This window comes from Callospermophilus lateralis, chromosome 7 (genome assembly GCF_048772815.1).
Source record: "Callospermophilus lateralis isolate mCalLat2 chromosome 7, mCalLat2.hap1, whole genome shotgun sequence".
In the NCBI taxonomy this organism is placed as follows: domain Eukaryota; kingdom Metazoa; phylum Chordata; class Mammalia; order Rodentia; family Sciuridae; genus Callospermophilus; species Callospermophilus lateralis.
Window position 1 is genome coordinate 62,192,113 of NC_135311.1, and position 23,053 is coordinate 62,215,165.

The 23,053-nt window shown below is 37.5% G+C and overlaps 1 protein-coding gene across 1 annotated transcript in view; it reads right to left on the reverse strand.

Moving 5' to 3' along the window:
* Window positions 1-12,432: 12,432 nt before the first annotated feature.
* Window positions 12,433-23,053, reverse strand: part of LOC143404333 (rho GTPase-activating protein 29-like) — a 66,184-nt gene continuing 55,563 nt past the window's right edge. The window contains exons 5-8 of the mRNA XM_077110065.1: window positions 20,630-20,862; window positions 17,533-17,848; window positions 17,298-17,406; window positions 12,433-12,800 (exon numbers count right to left, since the gene is read on the reverse strand). Coding sequence (XP_076966180.1) covers window positions 12,433-12,800; window positions 17,298-17,406; window positions 17,533-17,848; window positions 20,630-20,862 — 1,026 coding nt within the window. The remainder of the gene's footprint in view (window positions 12,801-17,297; window positions 17,407-17,532; window positions 17,849-20,629; window positions 20,863-23,053) is intronic.

The window sequence follows — 23,053 nt, forward strand, 5'->3', positions numbered from 1 at the left end:
AGAAATCATGAGCTTGGAGCTCTCAGTGAGCAGGTAGGTCAACCCTTCCACACCATGCTGGACAGTGTTACTGCTCATGTTGAGCTTCCTGGCGGCACCCTCATAGACCTTGGGGATGGTCCCTTGCCTCAGGAACTCCACCCTGATCCACCCAAACTCCACCACCACTTTGGCAGGAAGGCCAGGTGCTCCTTATGCTCTTCCGACAAGTCCAGCAGCATCTTTGCTGGGCACCCTTTTCCACCCAGCAGCACCCTGGTCTTCCTGTTTAAGACATCTTTGGACATACAGATGTCTTTAATTTTTTAAAAAAATATTTTTAGTTATAGTTGGACACAATACTTTTATTTTATTTATTTATTTTTATATGGTACTGAGAATCAAACCCAGCACCTTGCACATGGTAGGCAAGCACTCCACCGCTGAGCTCCAGCCCTAGCCCCAGATGTTTTTAATTTTATGTGCTCAAATTATTAATCTTTTCTCATGTGATCATATGTTTTTATGTGTGCATTCTTAGGAAATATTTTATAAGATCAAGTTTTAAAAGCTACCCACAATATTTTCCACTAATCATTTTAAAATTTCCTTTTAAAATATTAACATGGTTAATATATCTAGAGTTGACAATACATATGGAATGATGTGGGAATGCAAGTGTGTATTTTATTTGTGGAATGTCAGTTCTCCAGTCCCTTTTGTTAAGTAATTCTCTTTTTTCCTACTTCTCTATGATGCCATCTCCATCATGAATCCAAGTTGTCCATGTGGACAGTTCTGTTTCTGGGATTCTTAAGAATGTGTTGATAAACTTGTGTTTTTATTGTATTGATACATGATTCTTGCTACATCGGTTGAGAATGTTTCCTTCCACTACAGAGTAAAAAGAAAAAATATAATCATAAGACATCCACTTGTATAGAAGGGTAACAATAGTAATCTGTGTGATATAGCTTTCCTTGGGAAGAATATATTTTGGACATAATTTTTTTTTAATGAAAGAGTATCAGAACACTGCTTATAGAACGCACTCAACACAAAGTAGCCACGAAGCAGAGACCTGTCCCCTACCAATGGACAGCTCTCTTTCTTTCATGACATCTATTCTTACCATATGAAAAGTCTTCCATGTAAAATAATTGCCACTTACTCAGTATTGTAGAGAGAGTTGTGAGAGACTCTGTGTCTAATAGAAGAAAAAATAGGCCTTAATCTTATTATGTGGGATTAGGCCCCAATTTCCTTAATAAGACTCTTACTGTACAGGAATTAAAACCAAGAATCAGTAAAAGGGATGGAATCAAACTAAAAAGTTTCTTTTCAGTAAAAGAAACAATCTGTGAGGTGAACAGAGAGCCTACATCCTGGGAGCAAATCTTTACACCTCACATATCAGATAGTGCACAAATCTCTAGGGTACATAAAGAACTCAAAAAGCTAAACACCAAAAAAACAAATAACCCAATCAACAAATGGGCTAAGGACCTGAACAGACACTTCTCAGAAGAGGATATACAATCAATCAATAAATATAAGAAAAATGCTCATCATCTCTAGCAATCAGAGAAATGCAAATCAAAACCACTCTAAGTTATCATCTCACTCCAGTCAGAATGGCAGCTATTATGAAGACAAACAACAGTAAGTGTTTGTGAGGATGTGGGGGAAAAGGTACACTCATAACTTGCTGGTGGGACTGGAAATTGGTGCAGCCAATATAGAAAACAGTATGGAGGTATGGAACCACCATTTGACCCAGCTATTCCTGTCCTCGGACTATATCCAAAGGACTTAAAAACAGCATACTACAGGGACACAACTACATCAATGTTTATAGCAGCACAATTCACAATAGCTAAAGGAGGGAAATGCAGGGATGTGGGGATAAGAAATATAGTAGAATGAAATAGATGTGAGTCAACCTAGATGTCCTTCAGTGGATGAATGGATAAAAAAACGTGGCATATATACACAATGGAATTTTACTCAGTATTAAAAAAGAACAAACCATGGCATTTGCATGTAAATGGATGGCACTGGAGAAGATAATACTAAGTGAAGTTAGTCAATCCCCAAAAAACAAATACTGAATGTTTCCTCTGATAAAATAAGGTTGACTCATGGTGGGGTTGGGAGGGAGAGCATGGGGGAAACAGGGTAAAGGGGTGAGAGAGAAAGGGAGGGGGCAGGGGATTAGCAAGGATGGTGAAATGTGATGTATGAAGACTTGAATTGGGTGTCAACATACTTTATATACAAAAAGAAATACAAAAATTGTGGTATATATGTGTATTAAGAATTGTAATTCTACAAAAAAAATATAGCATTACCTTAGGTAGAGGGAAGTGAAAGGAGAGGAAGGCAGGGGATATGGGGATAAGAAAGATAGTAGAATGAAACAGACATTATTACTTTATATATATTTGTGACTGTATGACCAATGTGAATCTACAATATGTACACTCAGAAAAAGAGAAATTGCATCCCATCTACGTATGATATATCAAAGTATAAAAGTGCATTCTACTGTCATGTATAACTAATTAAAACAAATTAAAAATTAAAAAAGAGAGAATTGTGGCTTTGACCAATAGCGTTGCCCCTGCATCTCCCAAAGAGCAAGAGTGCATGGCTCTCAGAAAACTCCCTCTGCTGAGAAGCCTTGCTTCCCTTCAGTCTGGTCCTCACCATTAACCTCTTACACTGTTACCAAGAAAGCCTAATGTGTGCATGGGAGTGGGTATGTCATGAGGAATAGAACATTCCAACATTTAGATTGTATATTGCTTCCACTCTGCATTCTTCTTGCTCACTACCCTAGTGTGTAATTTTGCAATGAATTTCCTTTCATTTTACTGAACATTTTTAAATTCTTCAAAGACTCTGTGATTCTAGAATGCTGTGTTGTTTTGTGAGCCTCTGTGTTTTCATGCAAAATGGAATGTCTAATTGATAGGAGGTTGCTGTTACATCAAAGTAAAGTTTTGCACTTAATGTAATTTCTACATCTGCACCAGCATTTTACTATTTTAATCAGAACAACTTTATAATGACAATAGCTTAATTTATAATATAATAGCTTAATAGTTAATTGATAGGCCAGAACCACTCCAGGTTCCTCTTTAGATTTCATGGTGTTTTAGCCTCCAAAATACTTTTTTTTTGGCAGGGAGGATGTACTGGGGATTGAATTAGGGGCACTCTACCATGGAGCCACACATCCCCAGCCCTATTTTGTATTTTATTTCAGAGACACAGTCTCACTGAATTGCTTAGTGCCTGTTTTTGCTGAGGCTAGCTTTGAACTCATGATCCTCCTGTCTCTGCCTCCTGAGCTGCTGTCATTACATGTGTGTGCCACTGCACCTGGATACCTTAAAAATACTTTAAACAATGACCTAGACAAAGTCTTATGTTGACAAATGTAGTATATGCCTTTATGTATTTATGTTCTTTTGCACATCCCCTAATAAAATTTTATAATTTGTCTACAGAAGTCTTAAGTCTATTATTTGATTATTTAGGCAATTTCAGTCTCTGATACTATTGTAAATAGTATATCCTGTTCAATCACGATTTCTAATCATTTGCCACTGGAATATAAAACTTTAATTTTGCTTTTATATCTCAAGCTTTTATTCAGGAACCTTGACAATTTCTATTTAAAAAATAAACAATATATTTAAAAAATCGTCATCATTTGAAAATAATGCAAGTTTAAGCTTTCTATATTTTAGTATTCCATTCTTCTACTTTCTTTTATTCTCATTATATTTTACTCATGAGGATCTCCAATACAAATTTGATTAAACATGGTGATACCGGGTATGATTATTCTGATTTTAAATAAACATTTCTAGGGAGGAGAGATGCTAGCAAGAAGTCTGACTAGAAGTCCTACCATCCTTCCTCCCATAAAGACAACTCCCAAAATAAGCAATGCATTTTGGTGAGGGTAAGTGAAGAGAGCCCCAGAGCACATCTAAGGATCACCAGAAGCCAGATAGAGCATGGGATCCTGGGATGTTCACACAGAGTATAGGACACACTTAGTTTCTGACACGCCATCAACAGCCAGGAGCAGCTCAGAACAAGGGAGCTTCCTCCCTGTGTGGACTAATCAAGCAAGAGGACCCCAGCAGCTCCCACCCAAACCTTGGACACCTTCCATACTCACTACTAGGACTCTTGTATTCTCATGCCACTCAGCTCTCCTGAAGGGACTGCCTGGAGTCCACACATCTGAGCTCCCAGAAGAGAAGGAGGTGACGGTGTACCCCACTCCTGTGGCCAGCACAGCTATTAGACCATGACACCTGGGGACTGGAAATACTGCTGGATTGTGTCTTGCTCAGGTGACAAACAGCCATGGCACCCCACCTTCCCTGAGACTTAGCACTGCTAAACCACCCACACTTGGTGGCCTGCCACTCCTGAGCTCAGCCCCTGTCATAGCCTACCCCATGGGGCCAGCCTGCAGTGAAGCCACACATCAGTGCTCCCAGACTCTGGTGCATCCTGCCCCTCAGGGCCTGGACTGGGACTGTAGGCTGCCTCCTGGAAGAGGCATCTGAGTGCCCACAGCAGTCATAACCTAAGTCTGACTGAAGTTTCACATCACTTCTTGGTACCTAGCAGAGCAGCCAGACTTGCAAGGACTGAGATGAATGTAGTATTCACTACTGAATGAATTTGTAGTGTCGTGGGTTCAGAAAACAGCATTGGCTGAGCTGCATCCTCACATACAGGTCAGAAAACCCTACAACCCTGGGTAAGACCGAGGACCCTGCAATGCTGGAACTGTGTGATCTTCCTAGACCTTCCACTCCTAGAACTGGATAGGCCTCTGTGGGGGGCTGTTGCATTTTCCTTCCCTGATTGGTTGCAGCTCTGTCAGTCACTTGCAGTGACCTGGCCACATTCAAAGTGGCCCTACATGGCTGCCCTGATCCTGGAAGTAGCAGAATGTGTCTTCATGCTTAGGTATGCCTTCCTATAACCCAGGGGTCAAATTACCTTACTTGTCCTTGTAACCCTGCCCCTCTTGACCTTATTTGGATGAAATTTTCTAAAGAATGAGGGTCTCCCTGGTAAAAGTCCACTCTTGGACATGCTCACTCTCACCAGCCCCTCGTGACATTCCTTGCTCTCCCATTTGGAGAGCTTGAGGCAGAGGAGCTGTCCTGGGTGTTTTATTTGGTATCCTAGGAAATTCACTGGAGTAACCTTTAGTTTGGATGCCTGTGCTGCTGGGGGTGGCAGGCCTCCCAAGATTCTGCAGTCCTGGAACTGGATAAAAATCCTAGACCCTACAATGGAGTGATCTCCCAGAACCCTGCAGTTCTGGAACTGGGTGAGTTTTCTGGACCCACCCCCATTCCTGGAACTGGGTGACCCCCAAGCTGCTGAGCTGCTGAGCCACTCTGCTCCCTAGAGAGGAGTCATTATATATTTTTGTTTCCCTTCCCTTCAAAGTGCAGCACTGTGGGAGTCCATCCTTGAACTGACTGAGTTTACTCCCTGGCTAGGTGTGAAGTGCTCAGACACTTTTAATGTGGCAGAGCTCTCCCCACCCTTCTTGGGTTTGAGAGCTTTTCCATGTGATGTGGAGGCATGTCTCACCACTGCCTCAAAGACCCAATCATCGCACCTGACCTTGCCACATTGCCCCCCCGCCCGCTTGACCTTCATTGGATGAAATTTTCCCCAGAATTTTTTGTTCCCCAATAAAAGCCCTATCCCTAGTGTTCTCTCTCTCTCTCTCTCTCTCTCTCTCTCTCTCTCTCTCTCTCTCACTCTGTCTCTCCTCTTCAGTTAAACCTCACTGCCTCCCTGGGTGGCTTGAGGCTGAGGGTTCAAGAAGCCATCCCAGAGCTGGTTTAAAGGTAAAATGGTGTCTGTGTCTTTAATTTAAACTCCCTGAGGATTTTCCCACGTGACCAAACTGTTCACACCATCTGCACTGGCCCTGGACTAAATAGCACCACAAACTCTTCTTGCAATCATAGAACGAGAAAGGGCCGACTCTTATGTAGATCAACTAGGAGTTCCTTTGAGTTTGTTGAGATGAAAAGTGCTTAGAACAGTAACTCACCTAATAAATTCTCAGTACACTTCACCTTCACCTGGTTAAGATCAACATTTCTTATTGTGTACTATATATCCTTAGATAGTGGAACTGTGTGCCTTGCCAGTGGTCTGATGGCTTTCCAATGGCCCTGTTCATAGCCCATGGTCCTCATCCCTGCCACCTGCTCCTTCTTCCACATCCTTGGCCAGTGGTTTGCAGACAGGTGCACACCAGGATCATTTGCAGGTCATCATCTCATCTGACCTCCTTCTTCATCTGAGGCTGCTGGCCTCTCTTTCCAGGTTCCCAGGCACTGCTCATGTGATTTGCTGTCCTGGGCCCTTCTCCACATTGATAGAAGGGAGCTGAGCCATTGTGGTTGGATGGTAAACACCAGAACATATTTACAGTCCTGCAGAACTTCTAGCACCATGAAGAGTGCAGGCTCTGCAGCCAGGTGCCTGGGTGCTGGCTCAGCTCCTGCTCCAGTTCTTCCCTGGACAAGTCCATTGCACTAGCCCTACCTGCCTTCCTCTGTGAAGACTGACTCCTATGTGGAGATATGTTGGCATGTGGTCTCAATGATCTACTAAGGAAGAGGCTTAGAATTACTTGGTATGTAATAAGCAGTCAAAATTAAAAATTTTAACTTATCTTTTCTTAATATTCCTCATTAGGAGCTCTAGATCTTGGGATAGTAAAATTAATGGAAGCTAGCTGGGTTCAAATTCTGACTGAAGGACTCATTGGGAGCACAATTTGGAGCACATTATTAAACTAAGATCAGCCTGTTAGGCTATAGGATTAATACTACCTACTTCTTAACACACAGTTATTTCAGAAGTAAATAAAATAAATGGAATTAAGCACTTTGTATAATGCCTAGCATGTAATAAATAGGAATTACTAAACTTCAGTGCAGTGGTTTTTAGACTTTATGATTACTGATACCAGATTTAAGATCAAAGATATCATATAGGACCCTATTTTCATGTCAATTGGAATTTAGCTCTACTAGTATCTAGAATTGCAGTAGCAAGAAGTAGTTTTTTAAATCAGTGTGTATGAACTCTTACAACAAAAATATACTAGAAAAAAATTGAGTGAAATATAGTTTTAAAAAAGTATATTCACATATGTATATTCACTAAAGGCAGACCACAGTCAAAAAAGAGTTAGAAAATTCCTTATGAATTTCAAAAGTCTAGTTTGACCCCTGTTGAGCAGTTAGTCAAGAAAGAACTTTCACTATGTTAACACACCCCTCAGTGGCTTTGTTTCATGGAAGAATTTCCAGTCTGTTATTTTAGTGCTGTGCTACTATGCATTAGATGAACTAGTTTTCCTGGTTGGTTTTCTATTTGTAACATTCAATTGATAATCAACCCAGATTTGTATACAAGATTTGGGACTTTTAAACTCATTACGATGCTTTTTTGTATATACACAGCAAAGAGGCTATTTTCCAAATGATGTTATTTTGCCAACATCATGAATGAGATGCTGCCAATTTGACTGGTTTGTTAAGAAGGTCCTTTTTTTAGTTTCAGGATTTCCTCTTGTAGGTCACAATTTGCTAAGTGTTTTGTTTTTTTTTTAACATGTATGGTGTCTAATTTTATTGAATATTCTTTAACACATCCACAATACCAGTATCTTGATGTGATGCTTCCTCTTTATCAGTGTTGTCCAATAGACCTTTCTGCCATGACAGAAATGTACAGTATCTGCACTGCACTGTCAGGTATAATAGCCACCAGCCCATGAGCCCATGTGGTTACTGAGTTCTTGAAATAAGTGGTGGGACTGAGATAGTGAAATTTGATTTTGTAGAATTTTAATTTAAATAGTCATACAAGGGCTTTGGTTCCTGTATTGAATGACTAATATGTAGGTTAGCAGAAGACCTTTTAATTGGTGTTCATTATAATTTTCTTTTCCTGATCTTTTTCCTTGCCTGCCTTCCTTTCTTTGTTCCTTCCTTCCTTCCATTCTTTTTTCCTCCTTCTCTCCCTCACTTTTCCCTTTTCTCTTTTCTCTCCTTCCCCCATTCCTTCCTTCCTTTTTTCCTTTTTTCCTTCCTTCCTTCCTTCCTTCCTTCCTTCCTTCCTTCCTTCCTTCCTTCCTTCCTTCCTTCCTTCTTTCCTTCCTTCTTTCTAGCACTGGAGCTCAATCCCAGGGCCTCAGCATGCAAGGAAAGTGCTTTACCACTGAAACACATCCCAGCCTTCAGGAGAGTTTTCAATTAAAGTCTCCTGAAAGAAAACTGGGTGTACAAATATAATAATTACAATTTTAGAAATGGGAGGTCCATCCATGCGTTTAATTCCAGTGGCTTGGGAGTGTGAGGCAGGAGGATCATTAGCTCAAAGCCAGTCTCAATAAATTAGTGAGATCCTGTCTCAAAAAATAAGATCTCTGAATGTGACTCAGCGGTTAAGCTCCCCAGGGTTCACTCTGCAGTTCTAAGGGGAAGATAAGAATTTTACAAATGGGAAATAATGTTTTTGAAATAGTACAAGTTACATATTTTAGCTTCAATTTAAAAGTTTAGTCCTATTCTCAGACTTTATTTACAGGACATTCTGCTATTTTTTTTACTTGAAAACATGGTACTTAAACAAATCTGACTTTTTCAAATGGAAAATAGAATCCACTGAGAGTTAGCTGCCAATTCCTGATAGTATTTAGTTGTAAGTTCCACAAATACAGAAAGGTTTTTTGTTTGTTTTTAGTACTGGAAATTGAACACAGAGCCTTGCACATGTTAGGCAAGCACTTAACTGAGCTTTATTCCAGCCCAGAAAGTGTTTTTAAAGATTTTCTTGTCTCTGTTATCTAGCATGGTGATGGTGTATAGTAAATTGTCATTAAATGTTTGTTTAATTATTGTCATTAAATATCAACAACCTAAAGCTTTAAACTACACAACAGTCCTTAAATCCTACAATCCAATAGTGACATCAGTTCATGTTAGTAGCAAGATGGAGATGGGAACCAGGGCCACAGTGCAGTGATCCCTGGCTGGTAGCTGAAACCTCAGGATGCAAGCTGCATCAGCACAGGGCACTGCCATGTATGGACACATATTTGGAAACAGCCCACTAGAATCAAGGTCTATTTACCCTACAGTCTTAGGTTCAGAGTTAGAAAGGACTTTCCACATGATTTAAACCAACATTCTTTCCCCAGAAGGATTTGTCTTTACAGTGTATTAAACATGGTTGCTATGGTCTGAATATGTTCTTCCCAAATGTATATGTTGTGACAATCACTATTGTGACAGCAGCAAAAGGGAAAATGAGACTTACTATGCTCTCAAAATCAACTTAAATAAATTATGTCTCAATTCTAATGACATATACGTTTTCACTGGTTGATAGTACAGGTAGAAAAAGTATGTAATGTGATTTATAAGTCAAAACGTGTGATTAGGTCATGGAGCTCTATATTTTTTAACAGAATGAATGCCCTTATATAAGAGGCTTCACACATCATTCACATCCCTTTCCCCCCTTCTGCTTTCTGTCAACTGATGACGCAGCAATACACGCCACCTTGGACAATGTGAATATACTTAGTGTTACTTAACTGTACACTTCAAAATGGTCTAAATGGCAAATTGTAAGTGTATTTTACAATAAAAACATCGAAAGATGCATTTTCTATTGTTCAGTGTTTCCTGCTATTATTTAGTAATCACATTCATTAAGAGTACTAAGCAGCCAGGCACAGTGGCTCATGCCTGTAATCCCACTGGGAGGCTGAGGCAGGAGAATTGCAAGTTCAAAGCCAGCCTCAGCAAAAGCAAAAGCAAGGTGCTAAGAAATTCAGTGAGACCCTACTCTAAATAAAAAACAAAATAGGGTTGTGGATGTGGCTCTCTGGTACCCAAAAAAAAGCAGCACTAATCAAAATTTCACAACCTGTATTTGAGATTCAATTCTGCTTGCTGCATCTCTGAAAACTAAAAGCATGTCACTTAGCTAAGCCTCAGTTTCCTCATCTGTAACACAGGAATTATAAAATGCTTACTTACCCATTAGAAGTTGCTGTGAAATTTCAACTTGGTAAACTCTAAATACACAAAGCTCAATAAATGTTAACTCTGATTTTATTTTTAAGTTTTCAAACCAATATGATTCTTGTACTTTGTATAAAGAAGGCTAAAAACTGGCTTTAGCATTAAAAAGTCCATTTGTTCATTTCTCCTTAGTCCTTAATGTTATGGAGAACTATAATAAGATTACATGCCCTAAAACACATTTCATATTATAGTCAAGTGGTGAGCCCATGTGTTGACCACTGAGTCAATAGTTAATAATCTTAAAGTATCATACTCCAAGAGGCAAAAATTTCAGAGAAGCCACAATAACTTATTGTACTTGAAATAATTTACATATAATAATGTGTGTATAAACCTATACATACAATTTTTATCAAGTATAATATGATCATACAAAAACATTGACTCACAATATAGTTCACACATACCAAGAATGCTATTTTATTTTTGTCCCTTTTACATCATATTTTAGGCAAGATGATGAAACCCAGAAAATAACAGGAATGGTCTAGTTTATAAAAACTGGGTATTTTATAAGTGAAACACATTCAGTCATCTACATCTCTGAAATTGCAAACAATGTGACTTAATATACTCTCAAAATGAACTTAAATAAATTATTGCTCAATTCTAATGACATATACATTTTCACTAGTTGATAGTCCAGGTAGAAAAAGTATGTAAAGTGATTTATAAGTCAAAAGATTTCATACAAAAGGATTTTGGGGGGTGGGTACTGAAAATTGAACTAAGGGACACTCAATCATTGAGCCGCATCCCCACTCTTTTTATGAACTTTATTTAAAGACAGGATTGCTAAGAGTTTTGCCATTGGTAAGGCTGACTTTCTACTTGAGATCCCACCTGTCTCAGCCTCCCATGCTACTGGGATTGCAGGCATACATCCAAAGGCATGGTTTTAACCAAACCCTCATAATGTCAGGAGAAAATGCATTGAAATTAAAAATATGTGAAGCACGCATTTTTTAAGACCATTATAAAAAATACAAAACAGGTTAAAAATGTCATAAAATAAAAATTTATACAGATAAAGTTAAGGGGTTAAAAACTATCAAATGTATTAAAATCATTTAAAGTCAAATAAGACATAATTTATCTATATAATTTAAATTATAATATTATATAAATATATTGCATGTTATATAATACATATATAATATAAATTAAATACAATATATTTATATAACCTTCTAATTTATATTATATATAATACATTTATTTTATCATATATACATATAATAAAAATATATAAAATATATATATAAATTTTATGTATATTAATATATAAATATATATTCATAATATATCATATATAATTTATTTAATATACATACTTATATATTTATCTATAAATTATATATATTAATATATAAATATATAAGTATGTATATTATATAAATTATATATTACATATCAAAATGTTTATGATTCATATGTATTTAATATGAATTATACATAATATATGAAATATGTGTATATTATATACACATAATAAAATAAAATATAAATTAAATATATAAATATTATTTTATTATCTATAACATATTTATTATATATCATATAATATATTTAGATTTATATTAATTTATATTATGTTGCATATCATTGTAATGTAATTATATAATAATATAATTTCTATTATTAATAAGATAATAATACAATTATTATATTAGTATAATTAATATTAATATGATATATAAAACATGGATTATGTTATAATTATATATAAACAACTTATATCATATAGATATATATAAATCTATTATATGTAGTATATAATAAATAATACATAATATATAATATATAAATATATTATAATTTAAATTATACAGTTTAGTTATTTGGCTTTAGATGGTTTTAATGCTTCTGATAGTGATTTATCCCTTAGCTTTATCTGTACAAATTTTTATTTTATGACAGTTCCAAACTTTTAGTATTTTTTTTTTTTAATAACAAACATTTATTGGTGTCACTTATGGTAGAAAAAAGTTCCTATAGCAGATGTGCATGACCCAATCGTTAAATAGAACATTTCTGAGGTGAACACACATCCTACCCACATTTTTATATCCAGTTTTTTAAGATAGCCAATTCCTCCTCTCTCTCTTCCCCAAAACATGTGAGCAACTGCTAATGGAAAGCAGTAAACAGCCACTTGGGCTATAGCATTTTCAACTCCACTCTGAGGTGAAGATTCCAATTACATTTGAGACTTAAGTTCTCTTGGTTTTCTCCTAAGGAAAGTTCTGAGACCAGTATTTACAATATTACAGCACTAGCAGATCAGTGTCTTCAACTCGTCTCTTTCTGCTGTAGCCTCTTCACCAGTTGGGGGAGGGCCTACACTTCCATAGAATTTGCTGATAATTGGCTGAACAATTTCTTCTAGTTCCTTTTTAGTTTTGAAGTCTTCAATGTCATCTTCTTGGTGGCTTTCCAGCCATTCAATCTTTTCCTCTACAGCTTTTTCCATGGTCTCCTTATTTTCAGAGGAAAGTTTGCCTCCCAACTTTTCTTTATCTCCAATCTGATACTTTAGAGAGTAGGCATAGCTTTCCAAGTCATTCCTAGTATCAAGGCACTCCTTGCATCTTTTGTCTTCCTCAGCAAGCTTCTCAACATCATTAACCATCTTTTCAATTTCTTCAGGTGTCAGGCAATTTTGGTCATTGGTAATTGTAATCTTATTTTTGTTCTCTTTACCTTTGTCTTCAGCTGTCGCCCCCAAAAATAACATTCACATCTATCTCAAAAGTGACTTCAATCTGGGGGACCCCACAGGAGGAATTCCAGTGAGATCAAATGTACCCAGAAGGTGGTTGTCTTTTTTCAGGGGTCCTTTACCTTCATAGACCTTGATTGCAACAGTAGGTTGATTATCAGAAGCTGTAGAAAAGATCTGAGACTTCTTGGTGGGTACCACAGTGTTCTGAGCTGATTCTTGACTGTATCGAGGATCAGATGTTCTTCTTCAGGGGTGAAGGCCACATAATAAGGCCTGATGCACTTTCCCTGATCATTGGAGATGATCTCCACTGGCCATTCTTGAACGCCCTGAAGCAGGAGTAAGTGGTCCCCAGGTCGATGACGACCATGGTACCCATGTCCTTTTCTTGTCATCCTGCTCAGCCATGCTGCGCAGAGCAGCAGCAGAACCACAGCCACCAGAGAGAGCTTTATCTTGCCCTAGCTGTTGGCCACTTGCTCTCGTCAGCAGACAGCCAGAAGTCGCAGGCAATCCAGCAATAGGCTGAAGCTGACAGCAGTGAGGTTACAGGTCTCTTAAACTCAAGATGCCTCAACTCTGTTTGTCTGTGTTGTCTCTGCCAATGTCTCAAACTTTTTAGTATTGAAGTGCATTTTCTTTCTACAATTGTATTAATTACCATATGTAAAAATTGACAAGTAGAATTCTAGTAAACACAAATTCACAAGCTTTTACGCCACTATGTAAATATTTAAAAAGTTAAGTGAATTGCCAATGAATCCACACATGCTATAACAACACAAGTGGTCAAAGATGCACTAGAACATTATGTGGGAAAAAAATATATTCATACCCAATCAAGATTTTTCAGGCACTTGCATTCAGAAGCATTTTATGAGTCAGCACCAGGTTTGCTCCAAAATAAAGCTCATTTTTCCCTACTGCCCCTCTTTGTTGAGAACAATATTATACATTAAAGATGCATTTACATGAATCATTTTATAGAGAAAATTATTTTAAATTTTAAATTATAATACTTATTTTATGCAAAACTTCAAAAACACAGAATTTAAAGACAATACCAGTGAGGCACTATCATTCTATATGACTAAAACACTATCATTCTATATGACTAGCAAACACAATACAAGGCCAAAAGGCAAAATATAAACTTTGAAAATCCTATACAAAAGTGGTTCTGTTACAACATTCTTTCATAAAATAAACACAATAATAAAACGAAACAAGAAAAAGAAAAACTGAATTTTGACAACCTACACAAACTGTGGCATTTCAAATTCAAGGTCTTGTACCTCTTCCATTTGTTTTAGCCTGAGTCCCTGGCACATTGGATTCATGTCAGGCAGGCCAACCTCCTCACAGTTCTCTTTAGGCTCAGCAGCTGGTTTCAAAGCATAAGCTGATGTGCTGTCTGCCTCTGGAACAGATTTCTCCACATGACTCAGGGGAGTAAGAGCTGTGCTAGGAGGCACTGTTGCTGAAGGTGAAGCTGGTCTCTCCTCAGTCCCCCTGACTTTGCTGGTCAGGATAGGTGGTTTGTAAAATGTTGTCCCGAGATGGGGCTGCAGTATTCTGGGTGCTCTTGCAGGAGCAAGACGGTGAGAATGAGAAGACAGTCTCACTGGTGCCTCTCTTGCTGAACTGGCTGGTGTGTTGGGCTGTGTGGCACCGTTGGAATGATCACCACTATCATTGATGCTCATTGTCACTTTTTCCTGGAGTACACTTGGCACAATCACTGCACTCATGCCAGTTAAGTTCTTTAGTTCACATTGTTGTTCCTGAGTTTTTTCTGAAATCTGCTGATCAAAACCATTAATTTGGGAGCCAACAGTAGTAGAGGTGTCTTTTATATTAAGTCCTTCAAAGGTAAGATTCTGGCAAAACTTGTCTGAATTGACATTTCCCACATTTCTCCTGTTTTTCTCATTAGGAGAGCTTGCAAGATGGAACCTATCTACAGGCAAACAGCAACATCTGATCTTGGTGCTTGGCATAGGCCTCTGTATATCATTTGTTGTCACATCAGATTTCAGACTAAGTGGTTTCGTGGTTTTACACATATTGTCCATCTTTTGTGATGATGATTCAAGTTCTTTGTGATCTGAAAAAGAAGAGATTTTTTTTTTAACTTCATGAAGCTTGGTTAATAAGGAAGTGTGGTTATTATGAATGGGCATTCTCTCAAACAACAGAGACTTACATATTTTTTCAACAGTATTTTCTCAGTCATCTATGCAGAGGAATTAAAAATCCATACAATATTAAAGGCACATTTTTAATTAAAGCATTACTTTTTAAAATTTATCTTAATAGTATAAATAGTCACAAAGCACATAAAATTAAAAAAAAAACCTTCCTGTAGTAACTTGTTTTAATATACTACCCATGAATGAATATTTTCTGTGTTAAGACTTTCCTGATTTCAACAGGCAGACAATGGTGACTCTAGAACAGTAACACTATTCTGTACACCAACAAACTCCATGACCTGAATCCCAAGGACTTTGCCTGTCACTTAATCTGCTTTCCAGCTACATTCTGTCCATACTGAGGGCAACACACCAGAGAGGACTTGGATGCTTTCCCAGCTGATCCACTAATACATGGCAACATCCTCTACACAAAGGAAGGTTGAAGAGCTGTTAGAATTGCCATTGTGCTACTGGTTCTGGAGACTCCAGACTTACCTCCTTCTCTTTCTCCTCTAGTCTGGTCCCAAGGTCCCTGTTTTCTCACCTACAACCCTAGCATCTCCCACTCTGTCTTTGCTGCATGTGCCTTAGAAGCTCCTGTTACTAGAAAGGTGCAGCCCTCTGGCCATGATCCTCTTCTCCCTGCTGAGAAACATCAGACAATTGTGTGCCTTGCCACTGGTCTGATGGCTTTCCAACAGCCCTGTTCATAGCCCACAGTCCTCATCCCTGCCACCTGGTCCTTCTCCCACATCCTTGGGCAGTGGTTTGAAGACAGGTGCACAGCAGCATCACTTGATGATGATCGCAGGTCATCATCTCATCTGACCTCCTTCCTCACCTGAGGCTGCTGGCCTCTCTTCCCTGGTTCTCAGGCAGTGCTCATGTGATTTGCTGTCCTGGGCCCTTCTCCACATTGATAGAAGGGAGCTGAGCCATTGTGGTTGGATGGCAACCACCAAAACATATTTACAGTCCTGCAGAACTTCTAGCACCACTTCTAGCTGCCTGGGTGCTGTCTCAGCTCCTGCTCCAGTTCTGCCCTGGGCAAGCCTAATGCACTAGCCCTACCTGCCTTCTTCTGTCAAGACAAACTCCTATGTGTAGATATGTTGGCATGCGTTGTTAATGATCTTCTAAAAAAAAGGTTCAGAATTACCTGGTATGTAATGAAAATTTCAAATATTTTAAAATTATTTATTGTTATTACTATACCTAGCTGGGAATCCAATTTCATTGGACAGCAAAACAAGGTTACATTTAGGAATGAGACAGGATGAGGTTCAAATCCTGAATCAACAATAATTTAAGGACATGACCCTTGGCATTATTTACCTTCCTGAGACTGTTAACTATGGCTTAAATGAGGCCAAGGTTCATAGCACAGAAGTGCTGATAAGATCAAATCAGATAAATGGAATCAGTGAGTCCAGTGTTTTTCTTTGCAGAGAGGAAATGGACTCTTTGTTTTCAGACTTTCTCAGGCTACACTTATTGATATTTCATTAATTTTATATATCAAATTTAACATTTATGACTATATATTGAAAAATTCAGATTAAGCTCTACTAGAGCAGTAAGGAATGGAAGGTTTTCAACCCCCTTACCAGAAATGATACACTGAAATAAAACGATTAAAAACAGTGAACAAAAAGACTGGAGCCAAGAAAATGGAAGACATGTGTGCTTAATGTGCTAAAGTTAGGCCACAGGTAAAGGGACATCAAAAAACTTTAGGAGTCTTTTTTTTTTTTTTTTTTTTTTGAGTTTCAGGAGTCCAGCTTTTTTCTGTTTTGACTTTAATTGATGACAAAGAAGTGAAGGTGAAAACAAATCTCAGAAAGAGAACAAAAATAATTTATGAATTTCAAGATATCTTTTTACAAGAGAGAAACAAAGCATGATATTCATTTAAATGACATTCACTAAACTTTCTCAATGGCTAGAAAAGTTAACTAATAAAACCTTGAAGTTTGAACTTACCTCAACTTAATACCCCTTGTTTTTTTTTAAAGGATGAGTATTGTAGATGGACACAATATTTTTATCTTTATTTATTTGTTTTATATGGTACTGAGGATCCAACTCATGGCCGCACACATGCCGAGGCAAGCGTTTTACCACTGAGCTACAAGCCCAGCCCTCACCTTGGTTTTTAATCACGACTTCTTGGCAAGGTTTGAAATATGCAAGGATATATGTTACATGACCACTCACCAATGAGACATGCATCCCATTTTTCCAATGCATTTTGCTTGCGTTCTGATTCCTCAAATGATGTAGCCAATTCATAATTTTTAATTTCAATATCTGCAGTGTGAATATCCTATTGAAACAAGAAAAGTTTTAAACTAAAAGCAAAACACATCTCAAAACAAACAGTTCAAAGACTATTAACTTGTTAACATAAACATCACAAATTTAATGCAATTCTGTAATGGTCAAAACTCACTTGCTTCATAGAAAAATATTGTGACTTTGTGGAATGTTCTGTTGATATTACGGGTTTGCAAGGAGGGCTTTTATCCACCCGAGGTGCAACAACGTCAGTACTAGATGAAACATTTTGTGGCTCTAGGGACCCATCAAAGATCATCTCTGCATTGGTAATGAGGAATTCGACCAACAGGGCCTGATTGGCATATGCAACAAGAGAGGAGGAGATGGTACCAGGAGTGGTTGTAGGCCTGGGCCTCATGACACAGGGTCCAAATACCACCCCCAAGTTTTTTGAGTTCATCAGGTTTTCTTCAGAATGGTCTGCAACCCTGAAAAGAAGAACACATAAAGTGTATGAGATTTGCCTAATAGATGTCTTTAATGTTAGTTTACTATGACTTGAGAAGGTTGGAGAAAACTCGGGCTATAGATGACTACAAAACGTTTGTCAAGGGTCAAGTTTGGTGGGTCCAGGGAAAGAATCCTTTGTTTCATTATGATACTTACCACACACCAAACTGAGTTTCAGAGTACTATATTAGGATAAAATGCATGTAAGTAGAAGGAACTACTGAACTCAGTAGCAGAAGGAAGAAAAACACCTCTAAAAATTGCTCCATCATTGTATGTGGGATATACTCCCCGTTCCAGTATAAGAACTGGAAACTGAAACAGCACTGTCATTTTCTCTCTCACTGCCCAGTTAGTTTTCTTTTTTAAAAAAATAATTTTTACCTAGAGATGGACACAATACCTTTATTTTATTTATTTGTTTTTATGCAGTGCTGAGTATCAAACCCAGTGTCTCACATGTGCTAGGCAAGTGTTCTATCACTAGCCACACTCCCAGCTGCCCACAGCTAGTTTTCTAGCCTGGATGGTTCTCTCTCCTGAACACCTCTCTGTTCTATTGCCACTATCAATGTTCTGGTTTTACTTCAAACACTCTCAGCTTGATATTTCTATGACTATCCAAAGAAATCTGTCTCTGCCTGGTTTAGCTATCAGGATGATACTAGATTCATCTATGGGTAAAGAAGCTGTGATTATATATATATATATATATATATATATATATATATATATATATATATATATATATATATATATAGTGAATGGGGTAGCTTTGCTATTTGTCTTTCAGAGGATTCACCACTGATGTATAGAAATGCATTTGATTTATGGGTATTAATTTTATATCCTGCTACTTTGCCAAATTCATTTATTATTTTAGAAGTTTTCTGGTGGAGTTTTTTGGATCCTCCAAGTATAAAATATGTCGTTGGCAAAAATGGTAATTTAAGTTCTTCTTTTCCTATTTGTATTCCCTTGAATTTCTTTCACCTAATTGCTCTGGCTAGAGTGGCAAGGATTATGTTGAACAATTTTTAGATGGAATGCTTCCAATTTTTCTTCATTTAGAATGATGTTAGCCTTAGGTTTAAAATAGAGAGCTTTTACTATGTTGAGGTATATTCCTACTACCCCTAGTTTTTCTAATAGTTTGAACATGAAAAGGTACTGTATTTTGTCAAATGCTTTCTCTGCATCAATTGATATAATCATAGGTTTCTTCTCTTTAGGTTTATTGATGTGATGAATTACATTTATTGATTTCTGTATGTTGAACCAACCTTGCATCCCTGGAATACACAACTTGATCATGGTGCATTGTTTTTTTTTTTCATATGTTTTTGTATGTGGTTTGCCAGAATTTTATTGAGAATTTTTGCATCTATGTTCATCGTGTAGTTATGGGTCTGAAATTTTCTTTCCTTGATGTGTCTCTGGCTGGTTTGGGTATCAGGATGATACTAGCTTCACAGAATGAGTTTGGAAGGGTTTCCTCCTTTTCTATTTCATGGAATAATTTGAAGCCCTTCAAGATATGAATAGTTAAAAAAACTGTGGTATATATACACAATGGACTATTACTCAGCATTACAAGGGAATAAAATAATGGCATTTATAGGTAAATGGATGGAGTTGGTGAATATCATGAAGTAAGCCAATCCCCCAAAATCAAAGGCCAAAATTCTCTCTGATAAATAAATGTTGATACATAATTGGGTTCCTGGGGATGGAGGAACATTGATTGGGCTCAGGAGAGGGAAGGAAGAGGAGGGGTATGGGGTAGGAAAGATGGTGGAATGAGACAAACATCATTACCCTAAGTACATGTATGACGGCACATGTGGTATGATTCTACATCATGTACAGAGAAATGAAAATTTGTGCTCCATTTGTGTACAATGGATTGAAAAGCATTCTGCTGTCATGTATAACTGATTTGAACTAATAAATTTTTTAAAATTTTTATTTTATTTATTTATTTGTATGTGGGACTGAGGTTCGAACCCAGGGCCTTGCACAATCTCTACTGCTGAGCCACAATTCCAGCCACAAAAAATAAATTTAAAAAAAATTAAAAAAGGAGATCTTAATTACTGTCAGAAAGGTCTAGCAGGCAAATCTGAATATGTGAAATTCCTGATTCCAAGTTCTTTAGTGGGCATAGAAACACCTTGGTCAACTAATCTGCCAGGTAGGTAAGATTTTTTATCAAGTCTCTAGGAAGGGTAGCACAGTTCCTGCTACTGCTTGCTATATTGTAGCCTAATGAAATCAAATTTTCTAAATGCAAAATGCTTTCTTGTGTCTCCATGTCATTTCTCTCTGCCTCATATGCTCTTCTGCACATTCAATACCAAATCACCACTCAGTTCTTAAAATCAGACACAAGGCCTTTTGCCTCTTCTGCTCTATTCCTACCCCCAAAACTTCCTCTGCATGCCTACAAGCTGTGCACAGCTACTAGAAAAAGGATGATGGTGAACTGTGGTTATATACAGACCTGTACCCCAAGAGGATAAGCCCACAAATAGCAGAAACCCTATATTTCCACCCTAGTTTCCCCAGCCAGAGCCTGGCACACAGGAAGCATCTGAGGGAACCATGTTTGCTGCATGAACATGTATTCAATGTCTCCCTTTCCCAACACATAATAAAAACATCCTAAAAATCATTTTGAAAATCATAACAATATAAATGTACTGAATACTATTGCCCTGTTGAATTAAAAATGGCTAAGATGGTATAAAAATTCTTACCTCTTAAGATGGATGATAAGGTAATGTAGAGTGTTAAAATTGAACGGTGGCAATTTTCTTACAAGGTCCTTGGTTTTGAGAAAAATTTGGTTGATATCTGTACACATATTTGGAGATGTGTTGTCTTCAGAGTTGTCCCTTTTGGTGTCCTGTTCTTGGTTAATTTGTTGGATGACATTTGCAAGCTGCATAAATTCCTGGTACCATTGGAATAAAACCAATGGTTCTGGTAGCTAAAGAAACAAAATTATATTAAAAATACCTTTGGGCTGAGGTTGTGGCTCAGAGGTAGAGTGTTTGCCTAGCACATGCAGGGGCCTGGGTTTGATCCTCAGCACTACATAAAAAATAATAAATAAAATAAAGGTATTGCATCCCGCTACAACCAAAAAATAAATATTTTGAAAAAATCTTCTGCCTGTTTTCTTTGTTAAATTCAACTATAAGTGAGACTCAAATAATTTAGCATGTCCCCTTTAGATTAACAAAATTTTCTAAAGTCAATCTGTATTTATTGATATCATTTTCAGTATTGGGGATTGAACCTAGGACCTCAAGCATGCTATGCAAGCACTCTAGTACTGAGCTTCATCCCTGCCCATAAAATATAATATATATGTTTGGTAGAGAAGTGACTTAGAAAGCAAACCAAAATCTTGACTATAAATTATATTTATGTTAATAACAAATTAATGGATAATGAGTGAAATTCTAAACTTTAAATGAAGTTTAAGCTTTAAGCTTCATTATGGGATTTTAAAACTCTTCTATTCACATCTGCCCCCCAAATATATAATCTTCAGCTGTTTTACTGGAACAAACATAGAATAGTGAACAGAATCTATAAAATGAATCAGAAACCCATGGATTTTATGAGTAAGGGGTAAAAATATCAAAGTGCTAAAGGGCACAGATTTTACTTAGGCAAGAATGAAGATCAGCACAAGATAATAGACCTACAAAAACATACTGTCAACATCTCATGAAACTTTCAAACAGGCTGATTTGCCATGAATAGGTCAAAAGAAGTTCTTACAACAAATATCCACTGCCAAAATGAATTTTAATGTTTCTACTGACCTACAATAAAAAATTCAGTGAATCGTTGGCTACCTGATGTCCTATAATATCTGTGGGAAGTTAAGGTGTTGCCCTGTGATCAGTTTCTATCTTCAACCACTCTGGGATCTGAAGCAAGTCACATCACCTCTTGGAGCTTTAGGTCAATGAGTCAGATAAAGGCTACTCTCTAACACTATTGCAAGAATTGAGCACACTTTGCCAAATGAAAGTCTTAGACATATAAAATTCCTCAACAGAATGCAAGTTTATTGTATTGGACCCAATTCATCTCCTTTCCCTGACTGACTAAACAAGGTTAAGGATGACACATTATGAGACTTCCAGTCATTCAAAGGTATCAACCTCCATTTCTCAGTTGAGGAATCTGTAGAATGTGATTAAAGGGTTATCAATGCTTTCCTGGGCTAACATTGTAGACCCAGCAATTTATACTTAATTTCTTTCCCTCCTGCAATTCCACTAAAATACAGTAGGCTCATAAGGACTAGGAAAATAGAGAAAACAAAAAGCAACAATTCACAAGTAGAAGAGCAGATGAATAAGTCCTGATGCAGCATTTCCAAGAGAACTGACTCTTTGTCACTCAACATGATTTTCAGAATCCTAAAGGGATGTGGACAATCACTACCAGGTCCTCTGATCTTGGCTTAGGTTGCAGGTGGGCCAGCTGAGAAAGCTTAGCTCTCTATAGAATCCTGTCTCCACTCCATGTACTAGGGCAATCTCCTTTCTAAAACTCTGGAAAATTTTTCTCTGGGCAATGGGATACAGAGGCTCTCTGAATCGAGGCAATGCCAAACATAAGGAACAGAGAGGTAACTGTTTTCAAACGGGGATATGTTGGCTATATGCACACTGAAAGCCCAGATCCTACAGTCTTAGTAACCCTGGCTTCCACAGTATTGGTACTGCATCTCTAGGCAAGGAAAAAACCCTTTCCTGGGGGACTGGGGTTGTGCCTCATGGTAGGGCACTCATCTGGCATGTGTGAGGCACTAGGTTGGATCCTCAGCACCACATAAAAATAAATAAATTAATTAAAAGTATTGTGTTCATCTACAATTAGAAAAAATGCCTTCCCAGGAGGATCACACCAGTGCCAGAACAGGGAACTAGAGACATGTAGTTAGGCATATACCAAACAGTCCACCTAGACCACTTTATAGTAAAGTTCAAAGTTTTTAAAAAGCCTTGATGTGTTCAAGTGCTTCCAAAGTGATTTCAAGTCCAAACTCATGTAACTAGACACCATGAAAGACAAAAATCAAAATGGGTGGAAAAAGAACAAAATGAAGTGCCAGCATCTAAAATGATGCTGTCAATATGCTGGCAACTAGTCAG